The sequence below is a fragment of the Mirounga angustirostris genome, unplaced genomic scaffold, assembly GCF_029215605.1.
Source record: "Mirounga angustirostris isolate CCGP_5_RB_7025 unplaced genomic scaffold, mMirAng1.0.hap1 SCAF_15, whole genome shotgun sequence".
Lineage (NCBI taxonomy): Eukaryota > Metazoa > Chordata > Mammalia > Carnivora > Phocidae > Mirounga > Mirounga angustirostris.
Window position 1 is genome coordinate 24,484,505 of NW_026991723.1, and position 20,669 is coordinate 24,505,173.

Below are 20,669 nucleotides of genomic sequence, written 5' to 3' on the forward strand. Positions count from 1 at the left end.
TGTTTCAGTACTTCCTACCCACAGAAAGTATATCCTTTGTCCTACTATGAGCTTTCCTTTATAACCAGGAAAGTGGCCTTACTTCTCTTTCCAAGGAGATATTTGGGGTAAGCATCAGTTATGGATAAAGAATAGGGATGTGTGGTTCTAACTAACCCCTCGTTCTTTACTAATATTAAGTCTCAAGTTCCCTCACCCACTTGCAAGACCAGTCAGGGCGAGTGGCAGTGGCAGACACCCCCTGACGCCTAAGGTTCAGCCAGAAGCAGCCTTCTTTCTTTCCTTGCTGGCGACATTGGAGGTGGCAGAGATCCTAAATATTCTTGAGTGTACTTAGTGTGAATCTTACCCCCAGCCACCACCCCAGTTCCCAGTAGACAGTAGACACAAGGGCCAGGAGAGAGTTTTATTAATAGATTGGAGAACACAGCTGGGATCTGAGACCCAGGTGAGGGCTTCTTCTGTCCTCTCTGAAGTGATGACAGCTGAGCCCACTGGGCGGGGCTTGCCAAACTTACCCACCCATCACAGACCGCGGCTGGAAGGTGGAGAGCCGAGTCCTGGCTGGGCCCACCATGGGCAGGTCCTGCTGGGTCTGTTTACTGCATGTAGACTGGAAGCCCAAAAGCAGGTCCAAGAGAAAGAGAGAGAGAGAGAAGAAGCAGGAGGACAAGTAAGCAGGGACCTTTAGTACATGATCTCCACCCAGTAGAGAAAGATGGCCCAAAGAGTCTCAAACTCATCAACCACAACCATCCCGAAGTCACCTCAGAGGTGGAAGCTTCTCCCCAGTTCTTTCCTTCCAGGCTGGCATGTGGTTAGGAGAGATTTTCCCTACTTGGCTAAGCAAAGAATGGAGGAATAAGGAAAAGGGTTTCTCCCAAGAGGTGAGGTTGGGTCAGGAGCCTGGACTGCTCAAGGAATAAGTAGCCAAGGGTCACTTCATGTGAACCTTCCAGTCTGCAGATACTAAGCCAAACAATGGTGCTGGCTACAGCTGCTGGAGTTGGGACTGTAGGTCCCTAAGTCACCTCATGCCTGAATAATAACCACAATTCTTTTTCTTGTCTGTACTCTACAGCCTGGACCTCTGACAACTGCTGAGTAAGAACCTGACAGACCACTCCCCACCACACCCTACCCCCCAAGGTGGGTGAAATGGATGAAGGTGATCAAAAGGTACAAACTTGCAGTTTTAATAAGTTCTGGCTGGAGATGTAATATACAAGAGGGGGACTCTAGTTAACAATGCTATACTGTATTGAAAGTTGCTAAGAGAGTAGATCTTAAAAGTTCTCATCACAAGAAAAAAATTTTGTGATTCTGTGAGGTGAAGGATATTGACTCAACTTCTTGTGTGATCATTTCACAACATATACAGATATCTAATCATGTTATATACCTAAAATAATACAATTTTATGTCAATTATAGCTCAGTAAAACAGAGATTGACAGACTTAAGAGGCCACCACAGCTGAGGTACAATTTGGCTTTACATCGTGGTGTTCCTACTGTAGAGAGGGCTCCTTTTGCTTCATTCACAGTAACAGCTTCTGAGTTAGCAGTCAGGGATGGAGTTGTTAGCTTTGTGATAAACCAAAGCAGTAGGCCTTTCAGGCCATGTGGTATGGAGGGGAAGACAAAAGTAGAAGAATAAGGTTCTTCCGGGGTCCATGAACAGATCAAAGTTTCATGGCAAGTGTGGGAGAGTTGAGTCTGATGTAGCTCTCCCTGGCACAGGAAAGCAGCCTTTTCTGCCAGAACTGATGACCTACTAATTTTTAACATTTGGAAATCCTTCCTCCTATCTATAATGAAGAACACCTCTCATCTATTTTCTCCATGCTCTGCTATTTCTCTAATTATCTTAATGCTATAGCTATCTTTTATGTTTGGGTCCATTTTCAGTACACTCAATATTCCTGGTTTTAGCCTGAGTGATTTCTGCAAAGGATTTCTGCAAAGGATTAATCCCATCCATTTCTTTTCTTTTCATAGTATCACCATTCAAGGGTGACCTCATTCATGGTCCTATATGGTACCTTTTTGTAGTTCCAACAAAGTAAATTTGCATAAATAGCCTGAATAAAACTAAATGATTGCAGAAACATTTTTCCCCAGAGTATTTTTATTAGGGATTCCTGCCACCATATTAACATATAAAACAATCTGGATGTTGACATAGAAATGCAGATTTTACTATACAAAGATAAGGCTCCAATCACAGGTAACATGGCCCCCATATCTCTAGTATTTCAATGAAATCACCTTTTGAATTCTTCCCAGAGTTGTCTTTATAAATATTAGACAAACCACAAAATATATTCCAAATACATAACATTTTACAGTATGTTCCAAGCACAGACAGAAATACACGATACTTTACCTACATTTTTTTTATGATCCAACTTGCATTAGCACTAAAGACAAGATTGTGTGTGTATATGTATTTGCCATATATGTGTGTATATATAACCACAAATGTACACACTTGTTTTCATGGAAAATTGAAACCTTTGAGACTGTGGGTTTTATCCCATGGTATCTGAGAGGGAAAAGGAATAATAACATGTCACAAACTCCTCAATTGGGGAAAAATAACGCCTTTCAAACATAGTTGTGTTTATCAGTTGTGTGTATACAAATGCACACATATATACAGATTCATATATAAACACACCTATACCAATAATATGGAATATACATATACTCACACACTTGCTTTGAATTCTGTGTCTCACTATGTTATATACTCTCCATCTTTAGAAGCACTTTTCTCCTCATTTGATTCAGGCAGTGGGCGACTCTCTCCTAACAAAACTGAAGTGGATATTTCTAAAACGCTGATTCTATCCCGACAAAATGGCGTCTTAGGATCCCAGTTTTATGTTTGGTGGCTGTTTGGTGGTGTTCAGCAGACCCTATTCTGTTAACTCCTTTACTTAAAAACATTTCTATTCAATAATGACGTTCTTGCCTAAAAGAGATGTTAGCTGGAAATGTTAAAATATATTGATTACTCCCCAATATAAATCTGCATGGTTGGATTTTGTGGGGTATTGATCCTGTCAGTATTTTTCAGTGTTTTATGATGGGCCATATATTATATTTCCATAATTTAAAGATATTTAATATTACTTTAAAAGGGCAGGGCCTAGGTTGGTTATGGTATGAAGCATGATTACAAGGGGGACTAATTCTGTGCAGACTACACTGGGGTACCCTTTTGTCAGAACATAGGACTTGGAAGTCATAACAAAGGGGTTCAATTTCAAAGCTGGCCATTTGAGAACTTCCAACATAAACTATATAAAATATATTCTATGTTGGTATCAAATTACAGGTATTAAATATTCTTCAATAAAAAGCAAAATAAATCACTGAAAGCACAGGGGAGAGAATACCTTACAAACTTAATAGCAAATGTATATTCTAGTTTGTTCCACTGAAGGCTTTTAAAACTTATTATTTTCAAACTTAAATGTCTAATAGAGCACTCAGAGCTCCCATGAATGGCCAATTTAGAAATGATGCTAATGATAGAGTTGGAGCCTCTATTACAGTTAAGGAGAGAATACAGGTGCCCAATCTCTTTGTAAATGAAGGCAATAGAATATTCTCAGTCCATGGAGAAATTCCAATGCACTATGCCCTGAGCTTCATACTCTTTTCTTTCTCAGTTATATCGCAGTATTGGTAAGTACTCTGCCTGGGGAAGCATCAGAGCCTTTCTTTCTATGGTGGAGCTTATAGTATGAAGGAAGGTACTAGAACATTTGTTCCCTCTACTATCTGGTTAGAGAGTCCTTTTACTATTTCACCCATACTGAAATGGTAGATCCTCTAATGAGTCCCTTCCACTTTCTTAATGGAAGCCCCAATTCGAAATGAGTTAAGATCTTAAGAAAACCAGGAAAGGAAAAGAGGATAATGGCCACCAAATAGGAAGATCATCAGCATTTATCAAAAAGCCAAACTCCATTCTTTTCATAGCCTTTCTCTTACACACACTTCTTTTGAAATTTGTTCCATCGAATCAATGAATAGCATGAGGGACCCAAAAAATATGCCTTAAGGTTTCTCCACCTTTATTCAGATCCACTTAAATATATTCATGTCAACTCGGACAGCAAGTGCACATTCTTTACATCATCCAAAACCATGCATTACCACCACCCTTGCATACCAGCCTCACCAGAACTCTTTTGCTACTTGCCCAATGCCCATCTGCTTCTACTCTTGGGTTTAATGTACAATAATATGCAATTAACTAGTGTAACTTTTAACTTTTTTCCTTTAAAATGTTCTGCATCCCCAACCAAAATATATGGACGGAATGCAAATGAAGGTAGTAAGTCATCTTGTCCAAATACTTTGAAAAAATGGACCACCCTGTGTCCACTTGAGTCTTCTTCATTTCTACATCCTCCAGTTCCATCATCCATTTCAAGAGCTTACTACAGTGTCTTTCTACCTATTTTCTATCTCATACGCAGGTAACAACAAATTATGCCATTGGTTCAGCCAAAAATATTGTAAAAAACAAACCAGTGCCAAAACATTAAAAAATTCCTGACATACCCTTCGCGCATTAGTCTTACAATCTGTACACTTAAATAACTCCAGGAGGCTTCTTTTTTTGCTAAAAATTTACCAAAATATTTTGAACACATAAAAATATTTTTAAAAAAACAGAAAACAAAAGCCCAGCATAAATTTAGTTGTATAGGCATCGGTTAGAGGACGTTGTTTTCACTAAGGATTATATTCAAAAACTTTCTCTTGGGTTGTTACTAAAATTCTGATTCTGAACCTTATAATGGTGCTAACTATTAAAAAAGGGGAAATCTAATTCAGCTCAATGTATTATGATAGAGTATGTCTGTAGTATAATAAAAAATAAACATTTTTGGTTATTTAAAGGCCATCTTCCTGACCTGTAACTAAAATAACTGTATTTGACTTGAACTTATTTAACTGCAGTGAATTATGGAAAGCTAACTTAATCAGTTATGAGTAAGGAACACCTGATCATGGCCCTGTGACCATTCAGAACCAGGTATTTGCTAAAAAAAACAAAAACCAACAAATCACTAGTATTGAATATAGCCCTTAGTCATATGAGATACGGACTTTATGAGCAACCCAGCATGTAGAGAATGAGGTTTACTTTGCCAGCCACCCACTCCTTTAGAGGGCAGTAGTATTCATAGTGAAACTGCTCAAACTCTGGCGTCTGGCGGATTTCACATAAGAAGGAGAGATCAATACCTGACTCCAAAAGGAGGAGGAGCAGGGGGAATACAAAGAGCAGCAGCCCCAGGCCCACCACCAGGAGCCTGGAAAAACTCTTGACCAGTGGGTTCACCCGAATGTGGCCGCTCAGAATGTCATAGCTCCACGACAAAGCTTGGCGAGCCTCCTTCAGCTCTTCTTCTTCGGCCATCAAAAAGGCATGTTCGTCTGCTTCTAGTTCCTCAAATGAATCTGTGTCTTCTCTTTCCAACTCCAGCCTCGATGGACAGTCAAAGAGCATGTCAATCTCATCATCATCCACAGGGGTGGGGAGCAGGCTGGCACTTGGGTTGTAGGCCAGTTCGGAGATGGTCAGGGGCTCTTCTTTGATTTTCTCTTCCTCTTCACTTTGGGGGTTTTTGTACTCCCGGGCTTCCTTCACTGGTGAGCTAGAGATCACAGGGACAGAAATGTCTTCTTTGGGTAATGGAACACCTGTAAAGAGACATTTTTTTTCCTTAACTTTATATTTCAGGTTGTTTTATCCCTCCCCCCACGAAGATCTATAGATGGAAAACTAACAAAAGAAAAAAAAAAAGGAACTCAAGGAATCCATGAGATTATTTTGCGGAATCCTTTTAACAAGGTCATTTTAGTACAAGACTCTAAGGTCAACATGCTAAACCCAAAATAAGCAACACATCTCAAATGGTTGACAATACAGTATTTATATGTACAATTATGGTCTGCAAGCATAAGAGAATAAACCACTATTGTAATTTTGAGTGGTGTCTTTTAGAAAACATTTACTGTAATACTTCATTGGATGACAAATTATAGAATCTACTGTTCAATGATAGGCTACTTTTTATGTATTTTAGTCTTCATTCCAGGCACAAGTTAGTGGTTTCTAGGTTTATAGGACTGCAATTATATATAACTGCAATCATGTATGTACAAACTTGCATCTTGCTCCCTTCATTTAACATTTTAACTTAGACATTCTCCACTCATACAATCAATTAGTTGCCTATTGGCAAACATTTAGATTGCAGTTATAGAAAAAAAATAATAAAGATACTAGGAGATATCTTTATATATAAAAGCTTTTTTATCCTCTTGTTTGAGTTCATTTGCCACAGAGAGCTGTCTGAAAATTGCTTTGTCAAAGGCCATGCATGTTATTTCTTAAACTTTATCAGGGGAGAGTGGTTTCTCAGCTCTTCGTGTCAACAGATGGCAAACGGAGTTGCCTAAGGCCAGCTCTCCTCATTTGGAGCCTTGGGATCCTAGTGGGAAATAAAGGTCTGGCTTTATCAAAGCCATGTGCCTCAGGGTGGATCTACAATGTGATAAAGTGGTAGCCAGGTGCATTAAGTAACTAGAAACCAGCTTTTAACTACTACATTTCAGGATTTCTAAGACGTGCAAGAAGTGATATCACCAAGATGCCACCACAGGTCATACGGGACTTAGCTCTTGTTCTTGTGAGGGGGAGCAAACAACTATCCCTGGACGTGACACCAAGGAGAGACTCCTAGAACGTGGGAGTGAGGCTAAAGGAGCCCACTGCACCACAGAGAGCAAGAGAGACCACACCAGAAGGGTAGAGTCATGGCTACATAATGCCCCGTCCCTGGCCAGTGACCAACACCATACTTGGAAGTCTTATGAGAGCCCAGGGGTGATATCCAGGATTGAGGGTTGCTTCAAGGGAGCTGGATTTGCCTCCTCATGAGTATAGGGGAATCTGTGGGGCTCAAAAACTGGGACTCTGATTGGGACAGAGGAGCAGGGAGGGGGCTTCCCACAAGCAGCACTTGGATCTGGGCAGATCTAGTGCACACCTGCTGTGCCCAAGTAGAAGAGTGGTTCTGTTCATTTGCAGAACCAAGTCAGGGGTACTGTCTGACCCCTGGGAATGCAGCAGGGTTCAGGTCTGCTTGATTTGGGTCCTCAGATGAGTTTTATCAGCCCTGGAGCCTGGTCTGTCCCCTCCCTGGGCAGAAAAACTGAGTCCTAGTCCCACACTCTGTAGAGACTGGCTCCTGGCCCCTCTCAACCAGAAAGCCTGTTGGTGAAAATTAAAAGTTGCTTGAAGGGGGCCTCCCAGGCAAAAGAGTTGAGGTTGAGTCACAGCTCGAGGCTGTGGACAGTAGTCCCCAGGCCCACGTGACAGGAAGGGCTGGGGAGAACACCTGTAAGCTACATGACTTGGCAACTCTCAGGCTGAGGGGTAGGTGCATAGAGCTGACTGCCTTCAGAGCAAAGCAAGGGGTCCTGGTCGGCCAGAAAAACTGCAGCATGAGTCAGCTAAGGTAAGGACAACAAAGAGCCTTACTGGCCTCTGAGCTGCTTCTCCTGCTGTGTCCAGGCAGGGAAACTAATCCATAGCCCCACTCATTGCTGAAGAGGCTTCAGCCCCACTGACCAAGGAACTTCACTAGAACGCATCAGAAATTGCATGGCCCATCCAGCAGCCCTGCTCCCAGAGAGCACACACCCTGGGGCTTTCCTTGCCTACAGAGCAAAACTGGGAGCCTCACCTGCCCAGGATATCCCATGCACACTCTTATTTGATTCAGGTCCCCAGACAACAAACTATGCAGGCCCTGGGCCCTGTCTTGCTGCCCTGGCAGGGCAGGGAAGCTAATTCATAACCCCACTTTAACTGCTGAGTATAACACCCAGTCGTGACCATCTAGTAAGATTACCCAGAGAATCCAGGCAACTGTGGTGCCCATCCTACAGCCTCACTTGGGCAGGAAACCAAGCCAGCAGTCCTACCCAGCTGTTCTCCTTGACCTCAGAGCTTAAACACTTGCCATGCCCCCAAAATAGCCCCTAACAGTAGGCCTACCTGCCCGAGGATGTTACCAGTAGACACGTTCAGAAACCCAAACAGAGCTGTTGAAGAACTCTCTCTGCCAAAATGAACCTGCAAAGTCTGGGACAGGAGATCACTTACCACTTGCAAATACCAAAGTAGTTCACTGGTGATCAATCATCACAATAAGTCAGGTAAATATGACCACACCAAAGCCTACTAATTAAGGCACTAATTACTAACCCTGTGAACTGTCAAAGAATTCAAAATAATCCTAAGTTTAGTGAACTACAAGAACGCATAGGTGGCTAAACAAAATTAGGAAAATGAAAAATGAATAAAATGAGAAGTTCAACAAAGAAATAGAAACTATCAAAAAATAAAATCCTAGAGCTGGAAAATACAATAACTGAACTGAAGAATTCAATAGAGTGATTCAAAAGCACACTTGACTATGCATAAGAAAAAATCAGCAACCTGCATGACTGGACAAATTATCCAGTCAGAAAAACAAAAAGAAAAAAATGAAAAAGTGAGGTCACAGCCCATAGAACTTATGGGACACAATGAAAGAAACAATATTGGCATTATGGAAATTCAAGAAGGAAAAGAGAAAAGGGTAGAAAGTACATTTAAAACAACAATGGCTGGGCTTCTGATCTAAGATAGCCATATAGGAAGACCTGAACATACTTCCTCCACATACACACCAAATCTACAGCTAGTTATAGTGCAGTTCCTCCTGAAGACCTGAGGGCTGAAGTAGCAGCTTCTGTACAACATGATAGAACACAGAGAAGGGCAAGAGAGGTGGACACTGTAATGAAGAAAACCCCTACCCCTGATGCTGCAAACTGCACAGGGGAGGGATAGTACTGAAGGACTGTGCGTGGATTCATTGCTCTGGAGCACAGAAAACAAGCTGTGGTTAAAAGAGCAACTAGAATATAAAAGATTAAGCCCTAGAACTCTGCCAGATGGCAGCAGAACTGCTGGAACTCTCTTTGGGTCAGAGGGACTGGCAAGCACCATGGTTTACATTCCCCCTCCACCTTGATAGCACAGGTGGGAACAGGGTCTGGATAGAATAACCAGCCTGCCACCCCAGCGAGCTCTGGGCACCTAGCCCAGACCAGTCCTGCATGCTCTGGGGCATACAAAAAGAGCTGTGGTTTAAAAGAGCAGCAAGGATATAAAGGATCCAGCTCTAGAACGTTGCCAAATGTCAGGAGAGCTGCTGGAACTCTCTCCAGGTCAGAGAGACTGGTGACCCACCATACTTTACAGTCTCCCTCCATCTTGATAGCATGGATAGGAGCAGGGGCTGGGAGCCCTAGCTTATTGCCTCAGTGAGTCATGGGACCCTAGCCTACACCACCTTCAATTGTCCAACCAGAGTGGCCCCAGCACAGCACACAATGAGATGTGCCTAATCAGTGCTCACTATAGCTCCAGCTATCTTACCAAGGTATCACAGAAGCAAAGTACCCTGGAACACTTCAGCTCCAGATGACTTGCTAGGGCACCCTCATACCTGCTTCAGGTTCAGCGACCCTAGCCAGGGCACTCCCTGCAGAAAGCACCCTGGGAACACCCAGCTAAGTACCTGCCTCAGTTCCAGCCACCTACCAGGGTGCACCCCGTGTGAGTACCCCAGGACTCCCTGGCTTATACCCACTTCAGCTTCAGCAGTTTTGTCAGGGTGCCCTCAGCAGAGTGAACCCTGGAACCCCAGCCCACACCAGTCACAGCTTGAGCCAGCCAAAGTGCCAGGAACACACAGTTTAACAGGGGATGACCATACACAAGACCACTCCTTTGTGTTTGGAAGAAGTAGTTGTTCCACCTAATTCATAGAAACAAACACAGAAAGAATAACAAGACAAAACCACAGAAAAAGAACTAAATGAAATGGAGATAAGCCATCTACCTGATGAGTTTAAAGTAATGATCATAAAGATGCTCACTGGCCTGGAGAAAAAAGCTGGTGAACTGAGAACTAAACCAAAGAAATGAAAAATATAAAAAATGACCAATCAGAGTTGAATAATACAATAACTGAAATGAAAAATACACTAGAGAAAATCAACAACAAACCAGTAGATGCAGAAGAATGCACATATCCGTGATCTGGAAGGCAGGATTAGAAAGAATTTTTAAAAGTGAGGACAGGTAAAGGGATCTCTTGGTCAACATCAAGCAAACATACAATCACATTATAAGGGTTCCAGCTGGAAAAGAAAGAGGGGGCAGAAAACTTACTGGAAAAAATAAGAGCTGAAAACTTCCCTAACCTGTGGAGGGAAACAGACATCCAGGTTCAGGAAGCAGAGAGAGTTCCAAACAAGATGAACCCCAAGGAGGTCTACACAAAATAATTAAAATGTCAAAGATTAAAGATAAAGCTAGAATTTTAAAACCCACAAAAAAGAAGCAATGAGTTGCAGCTAGTACAAGGGAAACCCCATAAGGCCATCAGCGGATTTTTCAGCAGAAACTGTAACTATATCATGCCACTCCCTCCTGGCCTGCAAAGTGCTGAAAGGAAAAAAACCTACAACCAAGAATACTCTACTTGGCAAGGTTATCATTCAGAATTTAAGGAAAAATATGGGGTGCCTGGGTGGTGCAGTCAGTTAAGTGCCTGACTCTTAGTTTCGGCTCAGGTCATGATTTCAGGGTTGCGGGATTGAGCCCTGCATCAGGCTCCATGCTCTCCCTCTCCCTCTGTCCCACCCCTGCTCTCTCTCTCTTTCTCTCTCTCTCAAATTAAAAGCAAAACAGAAAAACTGAAGGAAAAATAAAGAGGTTCTCAGAAAAACAAAAGTTAAAGGAGGTCATCACCACTAAACTGGCCTTATAAGAAATGTTAAAGGACTTTAAGTAGAAAAGAAAAGGCCATGGTTGAAAGTAGAAAATAATGAAAGAAAACAATATTCTAACTAAAAGCAAAAATCCAATAAAGGAAGTAGAACAAATACAAGCTAAAAAAAAAAAAAAAAGACAGAAGTAAAATCAATTATATCTTAAAAGTTAAGGGAACTCACAAAATAAAAGGATGTAAAATATGACAACACATACATAAAAAAGTGGAGGGGGGAGTAAAAATGAAGTTCTTTTAGACTATGTTCAAACTTAAGAGACCATCAACTTAATAAAGACTGCTATATATATAGGATGTCATATATGAGCCTAATGGTAACCACAAATAAAAAACCTGATATAGATACACAAAAAATAAAGAGAAAGGTATTGAAACCATAAAACTAAAGAAAGTCATCAGTCACAAGGGGAGAGAACAAGAGTAAAAAGGGAGAACTACAAAAACAACCAGAAATCAACTAACAAAATGTAAATGGTCGAAATGCTCCAATCAAAAGATATAGGGCAGTAGGACGGATAATAAAAACAACAACAAAAACCCAATCCATTTATATGCTGCCTACAAGAGACACATTTCAGGACCTAAAGATACATACAGACTGAAAGTGAAATGATGGGGAAAAAATTCCATGCAAATGGAAGTTAAAAAAAGGCCAGGGTAGCAATACTTGTATCAGACAAAAGAGATGTTAAAGTCTGTAATGAGACAAAGAAGGACATTACAAATGGTAAAGGGATCAATCCAACAAGAGGATATAACAATTGTAAATATATGTGCAACCAGTGTTGGAACACCTAATATATAAAGTAAAAAATGAACAGACACAAAGGGAGAAACTGACAATAATAAAATAATGGTACAGAACTTTGACACCACATTTACATCAATGGATAGGTTATCCAGGCAGAATATCAATAAGGAAATCATATCTTTGAACAACACATAAGTCCATCTGATCTTAACAGATATATACAGAACAGAATATACATTTCTTTCAAGTACACATGGAACATTAGATGAAATAGATCACATTAAGCCACCACACAAGTCTCAATAAATTTAAGAAGACAGAAATCATCGTGCATCTTTTCTAACCACAGAGGTATGAAACTAAAAATTAATCACAAGAAAAAAAAACTGGAAAAAAAAACACGTGGAGATTGATCAATGGGTCAATGAAGAAATCACAGAGGAAATTGAAATGAGAACACAAAAGTTCAAACTCTTTGGGACACAGAAAATCAGTTGTTAAGGGGGAAATTTATAACAATTCAGGCCTACCTTAAGAAACAAGAAAAATCTCAATCTAACCTCATCCCTAAAAGAACTAAAAAAAGAACAAATTCCAAAGTTAATTGAAGGAATGAAATAATAAAGAGCACAACTAAGTGAAATAGAGACAAAAAACAACAAAACACAACAGAAAAAAAAAATCAATGAAACCAAGAGCTGGCTCTTCAAAAAGATAAAATTGATAAACCTTTATCCAGACTCACTAAGAAAAAAGAGAGGAACCAAATAAAATCCTAAATGAAAGATGAGAAGTAATAACCAACACCACAGGAATACAAAGGATTATAAGAGACAACCACAAAAATTGTATGCCCACAAATTAGACAATATAGGGGAATTGGATAATTTCCTAGAAACATACAATCTTCAAAATATGAATCAGAAATAGAAAATATGAACAGACCAATTACAAGCAATGAAATGGAATTCATGATCAAAAAACTCCTGACAAACAAAAGCCCAGGACCAGATGGATTCACAGGTGAATTCTACCAAACATTTAAAGAAGAGTTTATACACATTCTCCTCAAATTATTCAAAAAAATGGGAGAGGAAGGAAAGCTTCCACATACATTCTGCAAGGCCAGCATTATCCTGACACCAAAACCAGACAGACACTACAAAAAAACAAAACAAAACAAACAAACAATAACAGAACTACAGGCCAATTTCCCTAAAGAATACAGATCCAAAAATCCTCAACAAAATATTAGCAAATTACATTCAACAATACATTAAAAACATCATTCAACACAATCAAGTGGGATTTATTCTGAGGATTTATTCAGTATTCACAAATCAATGTGAAATACCACATTAAGAAAATGAAGGATAAAAATCATATCTCAATAGATGCAGAAAAAAGCATTTGACAAAGTACAACAGCATTCATGATAAAAATTCTCAATAAAGTAGGGTTTGAAGGACCATACCTCAACATAGTAAAAGCCATATATGTAAACCCACAGCTAACATTATACTCAATGGTGAAAAACTGAGAGTACTCTAAGATCAGGAACAAGAGAAAGATGTCCACTCTCACCACTCTTCTTCAATATAGTGCTGGAAGCTCTAGCAGTCAGTCCTAGCAATCAGACAAGAAAAAGAAATAAAATGCAAGGAAGAAGTAAAACTTTCACTATGTACAGATGACATGACACTATCCACAGAAAACCCTAAAGGCTCCACCAAAACCAGAAGTAATATATGAATTCAGTAAAGTTGTAGGATATAAATTAATACATAGATATTGGTTGTTGCTATTCACTAATAATGAAATAGCAGAAAGAACACAATTCCATTTACTAAGTGTGCTAAATACCATTTACAGTTGCACCAAAATGAATAAAATACCTATGAGTAAACTTAACCAAGTAGGTGAAAGACTTGTACTCTGAAAACTATAAAACACTGACACAAGAAATTGAACACAACACTAACAAATGGAAAGATATTACATGCTCATGGATTGGAAGAATATCGTTAAAATATCCATACTACCCAAAGCAATCTATAGATTCAATGCAATCTCTATCAAAATACCAATAGTCTTTTTCACAGAACTAGAACAAATAATCCTAAAATTTGTATGGAACCATAAAAGACCCCAAATAGCAAAAGCAATCTTAAGAAAAAAGAACAAAGCTGGAGGTATCACAATTCCAGATGTCAAGATTTACTATAAAGCTGTAGTAATCTGGCACAAAAACAGACACATAGATCAATGGAACAGAATAGAGAGCCCAGAAATAAACCCACACTTAGATGGTCAATTAATCAATGACAAAGGAGGCAAGATACACAATGGGGAAAAACAGTCTCTTCCCAGTGCTAGGAAAACTGGACATGCAAAAGAAAAACTGGACCACTTTCTTACACCATACATAGAAATAAACTCAAAATTGGTTAACAAACTAAATGTGAGACCTGAAAGCATAAAACTCCTATGTCTTAGCAACATTTTACTAGGTATGTCTTCTGAGGCAAGGGAAACAAAAGCAAAAATAAACCATTAGGTCTATATCAAAATGAAAATGGAAAAGGAAAACATCAACAGAAGGAAAAGGCAACCTACTGGAATGGGAGAAGATATCTGCAAATGATACACCTGGTAAGAGTTTAATGTACGAAATATATAAAGAACTTATAAAACACAGCACCTAAAAAACAATTTGACAAAAACTAGACAGAGGACCTGACTAGACATTTTTTCAAAGATGACAGAGTGAACAGAAACATGAAAATATGTTCAACATTAATCATCAGGGAAGTGGATATCAAAACCTCACCTCTGAGCTTATCACCTGTCAGAGTGATAACCTCACACCTGTCAAATGGCTAGACTCGAAAAGACAAGAAATTACAAGTGATGGTGAGGCTGTGAAGAAAAGGAAAACTCATGCATGGTTTGTGGGAATGTAAATTGGTGCAGCCACTGTGGAAGAGAGTATGGAGGTTCCTCAGAAAATGAAATAGAGAAATACCGTTTGATCCAGTAATTGCACTACTGAGTATTTACCCAAAGAAAATGTAAACACTCATTTGCAAAGATACATGCATCCCCTATGTGTATTGCATCATTATTTACAATAGCCAAGATATGGAAGCAACCCAAGTGTCCACTGATAGATGAGTGGATAATGAAGATATGGTGTTTATATACACCATGGAAAATTCACTAGCCATAAAAAAGAATGAGGTCTTGCAACAACATAGATGGACTTAGAGGGTGTTATGCTAAGTGAAATAAGTCAGAGAAAGACAGATATAAGATGATTTCACTTATATGTGGAATATAAAAAACAAAACAAAAGCAGAAACAGACCCGTAAATACAGAGAACAAGCTGATCGCTGCCAGGGTGGGGTGTGCAAAATGGGTGAAGGGGAGTGAGAGATACAAGCTTCTAGTTATGGAAGGAGTAAGTCACAGAGATAAAAGGTACATACAGCATAGGGAATATAGTCAATAGTGTTGTAATAGTGTTGTATAGTGATAAATAACAACTATACTTGTGGTCACGGTAGCATAATGTAAAGAGATGTCAACTGTACACCTGTGACTAATGTCACATTGTGTGTCAACTATACTTCAATTTTTAAAAAGCAACAATGGTGGAAAACTTCCCCAACCTGGAGAGAGAAATAGACATCCAGACCCAAGAGACCCTGAGGACTGCCAAATAGGCTGAACCTGAATAGGGCAACACCCAGTCACATAATTAAATTGTCAGATGTGAAAAACAAAGAATTGTAACAGCAGCAAGAGACCAGAGAGAAGTTACATACAAGGGAAGCCAAATGAGACTTTTGGTGGATTTTCAACAGCTACCTTTCGGGCCAGAAGAGAATAGGATGACATATTCAAGCTACTGAAAACAAACAAACCTGTTAAATAAAAATGCTATACCCAGTGAAGCTGCCCTTCAGAAATGAAGAGGGATAAAAACTTTCCAGAATAAACAAAAGCTGAGGAAACTCATCACCACTAGATCTGCCTTACAAGAAATGCTAATGGGAGCTCTTCTGTGGAAATAAAAGGGTACTAATTAACATAAAAATTAAGAAGGCAGTGTAAAACTCATCTGTAATGGTAAAATATAGTCAAAGTTAGATTGTGTAGTATGGTAAAGGTGGTATGTAATTCACTTATAACTTTAGTTTAAAAGTTAAAAAACAGTAAAAATAATCATAACTAAAATGATCTGTTGTTACACAATATAAAAATATGTAAATTATAACAATAATCTAAAATGTAAGGGAGAGCAGAAGTCAAAGTGTAAAGCTTAGGAATTCTATTAAAGGTTAAGTTGCTATTATTTTCAAATAGGGTGTTGTAATTTTAAGATAGTTTATGTAAGTGGGGCACCTGGGTGGCTCAGTTGGTTAAGCAGCCAACTCTTGTTTTCAGCTCAGGTTATGATCTCAGGGTCCTGGGATCCAGCCCTGCATGGGACTCTGTGATCAGTGGGGAGTCTGCTTCAGGATTCTCTCTTTGCTCCTTCTCCGCCCCCGCACACACATTCTCTCTAAAATAAATAAATCTTAAAAAAAAAAAAGTATTTTATGAAAGCTTCATGGTAACCACAAGGGAAAAACCTGTAGTAGTCACACAAAAGAACATGATAAAGAAGTCAAAGCCTATTGATACCACAAGACACCAAAACATTAAAAAAAAAAAAAAAAAAGGATAAGAAAGAAGGAACAATGAACAACATGGCAATAGTAAGCCCTTACTTAGCAATAATTACTTTAAACACAAACAGATTAAATTCTCCAATCAAAAGACAAAGAGTGGCTGAGTGGATTAAAAAAAATCCAACAATATGCTGCCTATAGGAGGCTAACTTCAGCATTAAAGACACACATAGCCTGAGAGTAAAAGGATGCAAAAAGATATTTCAAGCAAATGGTAACAAAAAGAAAGCAGGGTAACTATTCATACATGAGACAGAACAGTCTTGTATGATCCTTTGTATTTCTGTGGTATGAGTTGTAATGTTTCCTTTTATAAAGCTGGCATTGCCCTGATAACAGAGCAGAAAAGGACACTACCAGCAAATTACAGACTAATGTCCCTGATGAATATAGATACAAAAATTCTTAGTAAAATAATAGCAAATCAAATTCAGCAGCACACATTGAAAGGGTCCTTCACCATGATCAACTGGGAGTTATACCTGGGATATAAGGATAGTTCAACCTGGGATGCAAATCAATCCATGATACATTACATTAATAGAATGAAAAAAGAAATCCTATGATCATTTCAATAGCTGCAGAAAAGCATTTGACAAAGTTAAACATCCACTTATGATAAAAACTCTTAACAAATTAGGTACTGAAGGAATATACCTCAACATAATAAAGATCATGTATGATAAGCCCACAGCTAACATCATACTCAATGATTAAAGGTTGAATGCTTTTCCTCTAATATCAGGAACAAGACAAAGTTGCCCACTCTCACCACTCCTACTCAACATAGTACTGGAAGTCCTTGCCAGAGCAGTCAGTCAAGAAAAACAAAAGGCATCAGAATTGGACAGGAAGAAATAAACCTGTCTCTATTTATAGATGACGTGATTTTATAAACAGAAAATCCTAAAGATTCAACTAGAAAGCTGTTAGATTCAATAAATGAATTTGGTAAAGTTGCAGGATATAAAATTAATACACAAAAATAAGTAGTATTTCTATACACTGAGTTATCTGACAAAGAAATAAAATAATCCCATTTACAATAGCATCAAAAACAATAAAATACTTAGGAATAAACTTAACCAGAGGTGAAAGATCTCTACTCTGAAAACTATAAGAAAACTATAAGACACTGATGAAAGAAATTGAGAGGACATAAATAAATGGAAAGATATCCCATGTTCATGGATCAGAAGACTTAATATTGTTGTTAAAATGTCAGTACTACCAAAAGCTATCTATAGATTCAGTGCAATACCTACCAAGGTTCCAATGGCATCTTTTATAGAAGTAGATAAAACAATCCTAAAATTTATATGGAACCACAAAAGACCTCAAAGGGCCAAAACAATCTTGAGAAAGAAGACAAAGCAGGAGGCATCACACTTCCTGATTTCAGTAACCGACCGTAATCAAAACAGTACGGTACTGGCATAAAAACAGACAAAAATATCATGGAACACAATTGAGACCCAAGAAATAAACCCAAGCATATCTGGTCAAGTAATATTTGACAATGGAGCCAAGACTACTCAGTGGAGAAAAAGACAGTCACGTCAATAAAATGGTACTGGGAAATTTGAATATTCACATGTAGAAGAAAGAAGCAAGACCATGTTCTTACACTACTCACAAAAATTAATTCAAAATGGATTAAAGACAAACATAAGAAGACATGAAACCACAAAACTCCTAGATTTAAAAAAAACGTGGAAACAAGCTCCTTGACATAGGTCTTGGCAATGATTTTCTAGATATGACACCTAAGTTATAAGCAACAAAATAAAAGATAAACAAGTAGGACTATGTCAAACTATAAAGTCCTTCCCAGCAAAAGAAACAATCAACAAACTGAGAAGACAACCTACAGAATGGGAAAGAAATATTTGCAAACCGTTTATCTGATAAGGGGTTAATATATTAATATATACAGAACTCCTACAACTAAATAGCAGAAAAACAAACAAATAATCCAGTTATAAATGGACTAAAACCCTGAATAAACATTCTTCTAAGAAGATACACAAACGGCCAAAAGGCACATGAAACAATGGTCACTTATATTCTCAGCAATTGAATTAAAAAAAGGAAAGAAATCAGATTCATGGTTACCAGAGGCAATGGGTGGGGGGAACTGGAGGAAGGGGATTAAAAAGTATAAACTTCCAGTTATAGAATAAATAAGTACTAGAAATATAATGTTAAATATGATGACTATAGTTTAACACTATTATATGATATATAAGAAAAGCTATTAAGATAAAAGATCCTGAGCGTTTTCATCACAAGGAAAATTTGTTTTTTAAAAATTGCCTCTATAAGAGACAATAGATGCTAACTAAACTTATTGTGTTAATCATTTTACAGTATATATAAATCAAGCCATTATGTTGTACACTTTAAACTTCTATAGTGATGTGTTTCGATTATATCTCAATAAAACTAGAGAAAAAAAGATGTGCAGGAGTGAATTACTGGTTTTATCTTTCAAAATTCAACATATTTCCTGATAGTTCTAGTATGATAGCACTGAGCAACATACATGAACACCACCATAAAACATGTAAGCCGTATATGAGGTCCAACAAGCACATGAAAAGATGCTCAACATTATTAGTCATTAGAGGAATGCAAATCAAAACCACAAAAAGATAGTACTTTACACACATTAAGATGGCAATAATTTATTTTTTAAACCTGAAAATAACAAGTGTTGGTGAGGATGTGAAGAAATTAGAACTCTGTGTCAATGGGGGTTTACAAATGGTTCAGCCGCTGTGGAAACAGAATTACCAGCAATGTACTCCAAAGAGTTGAAAACAAGTACTCAGGCCAATATGTGTACACAGATGTTCATAGCAGCATTCTTCCAGTAGTCAAAAGGTGAAAGCAACCTAAATGTCCATCAGTGGTTGCATAGGTAAAATATGGTATATCCATACAATGGAATATCATTCAGCCATCTTAAAAGACAATGAAGTACGGACACATGCTATGTGGATGAATCTCAAAAAACGTATGCTAAGTGAAAAGATCACATAATGTATGGTTCCATTTATCTGAAATATCCAGAACAGGTTAGTCCATAAAGACAGAAAGCACACCGGTGGTTGCCAGGGGCTGATGGAAGAGAAGAATGGGGAGTGACTGCTTAATAGGCTTCATCATCCTTCTGGGTGATGAAAATGTTTTAGAACTAGACAGAGGTGTTAGTTGCAAAACATTGTGAATGTACTAAATATTACTGTGTTGTTCACTTTAAAATGGTTGGTTTTATGTTATATGAATTTTGCTTCAATAAAAATTTAAAAAATAAATGCAAGCCATAATTTTTCTACTACCATATAATATTCCATGAAGCCTGAAGGGAGAAAGTATTCACAGTGTAGGGAAAGATGACAAGAGTTATGACTCTGTGGAGAGCTAAATGCTGGGGCGCCTGGGTGACTCAGCTGGTTAAGCATCTGCCTTCAGCTCAGGTCATGATCTTGGGGTCCTGGCATTGAGCTTCTCCCTCTCCCTCTGCCCCTCCCCGCCTCTCATGCTCTCTTCTTGTTTGGTCTCTCTCTCAAATAAATAAATAAATAAAATCTTAAAAAAAAAAAAAAGCTAAATCCTTACATTTACATATCTGGTATTCCATATCCCCAGGAGGGTCAATGTACTCTCCTCATTAGGAAAGTAGTGAAAATAATGTATATGAGTGGTATCACTGGTCTAGAAAGACCATCCCCATCCACTTCGGCTATTTTCTTTTCTCCTGTGGTCACAAAGACCCCCCATAATTATTGTTCGAACAGCATTTCCTGTGTATGGTTTTTCTTCCCTAAGTCTTCTTTTCCTAAGACACAACCTATTCTCCCTCTGTCTTCTGCTTTCCACATCCTTCTCCTAAAACAAGAGGGTAAGAGAAATCTCCCATTTCCAGATTGCAGTATTTTGTTGATGGCAACTCCATTCTTCCAGTTCCTCAGACCAAAAGCCTTGACTTTACTCACACCCACGCTGTACCTGTCAGCAACTTCTATGTCTCTACCTTCAAAAAGCCTATCCAGAAGCAGACTAATTCTTTCTACTTCCACTGGTCCAAGCTGCCATCCTCTGTCACCTACATTACCGCAACAGCACCTTACTTGGTCTCTCTGCTTCAGCCCGTGCCCATGTGAGGGCCACTATCAACACAGCAGCTGAAGTGATGCTCTGAAAACATGGGGCAGATGGTGCCACTCTG

General features: G+C 38.7%; 1 protein-coding gene across 3 annotated transcripts in view; it reads right to left on the reverse strand.

Moving 5' to 3' along the window:
- Positions 1–392: 392 nt before the first annotated feature.
- The window catches only part of FRMD3 (FERM domain containing 3), a 301,850-nt gene continuing 281,573 nt past the window's right edge, over positions 393–20,669 (reverse strand). For 2 of the 3 annotated variants that reach the window (XM_045882299.2, XM_054509194.2), the window contains exon 14: positions 2,110–5,731. In XM_045882299.2, coding sequence (XP_045738255.1) covers positions 5,136–5,731 — 596 coding nt within the window. In that variant the 3' untranslated portion in view covers positions 2,110–5,135. Of the gene's footprint in view, positions 614–2,109; positions 5,732–20,669 lie in introns of those variants that run through there. The other variant, XM_045882301.2, reaches the window with a different exon arrangement.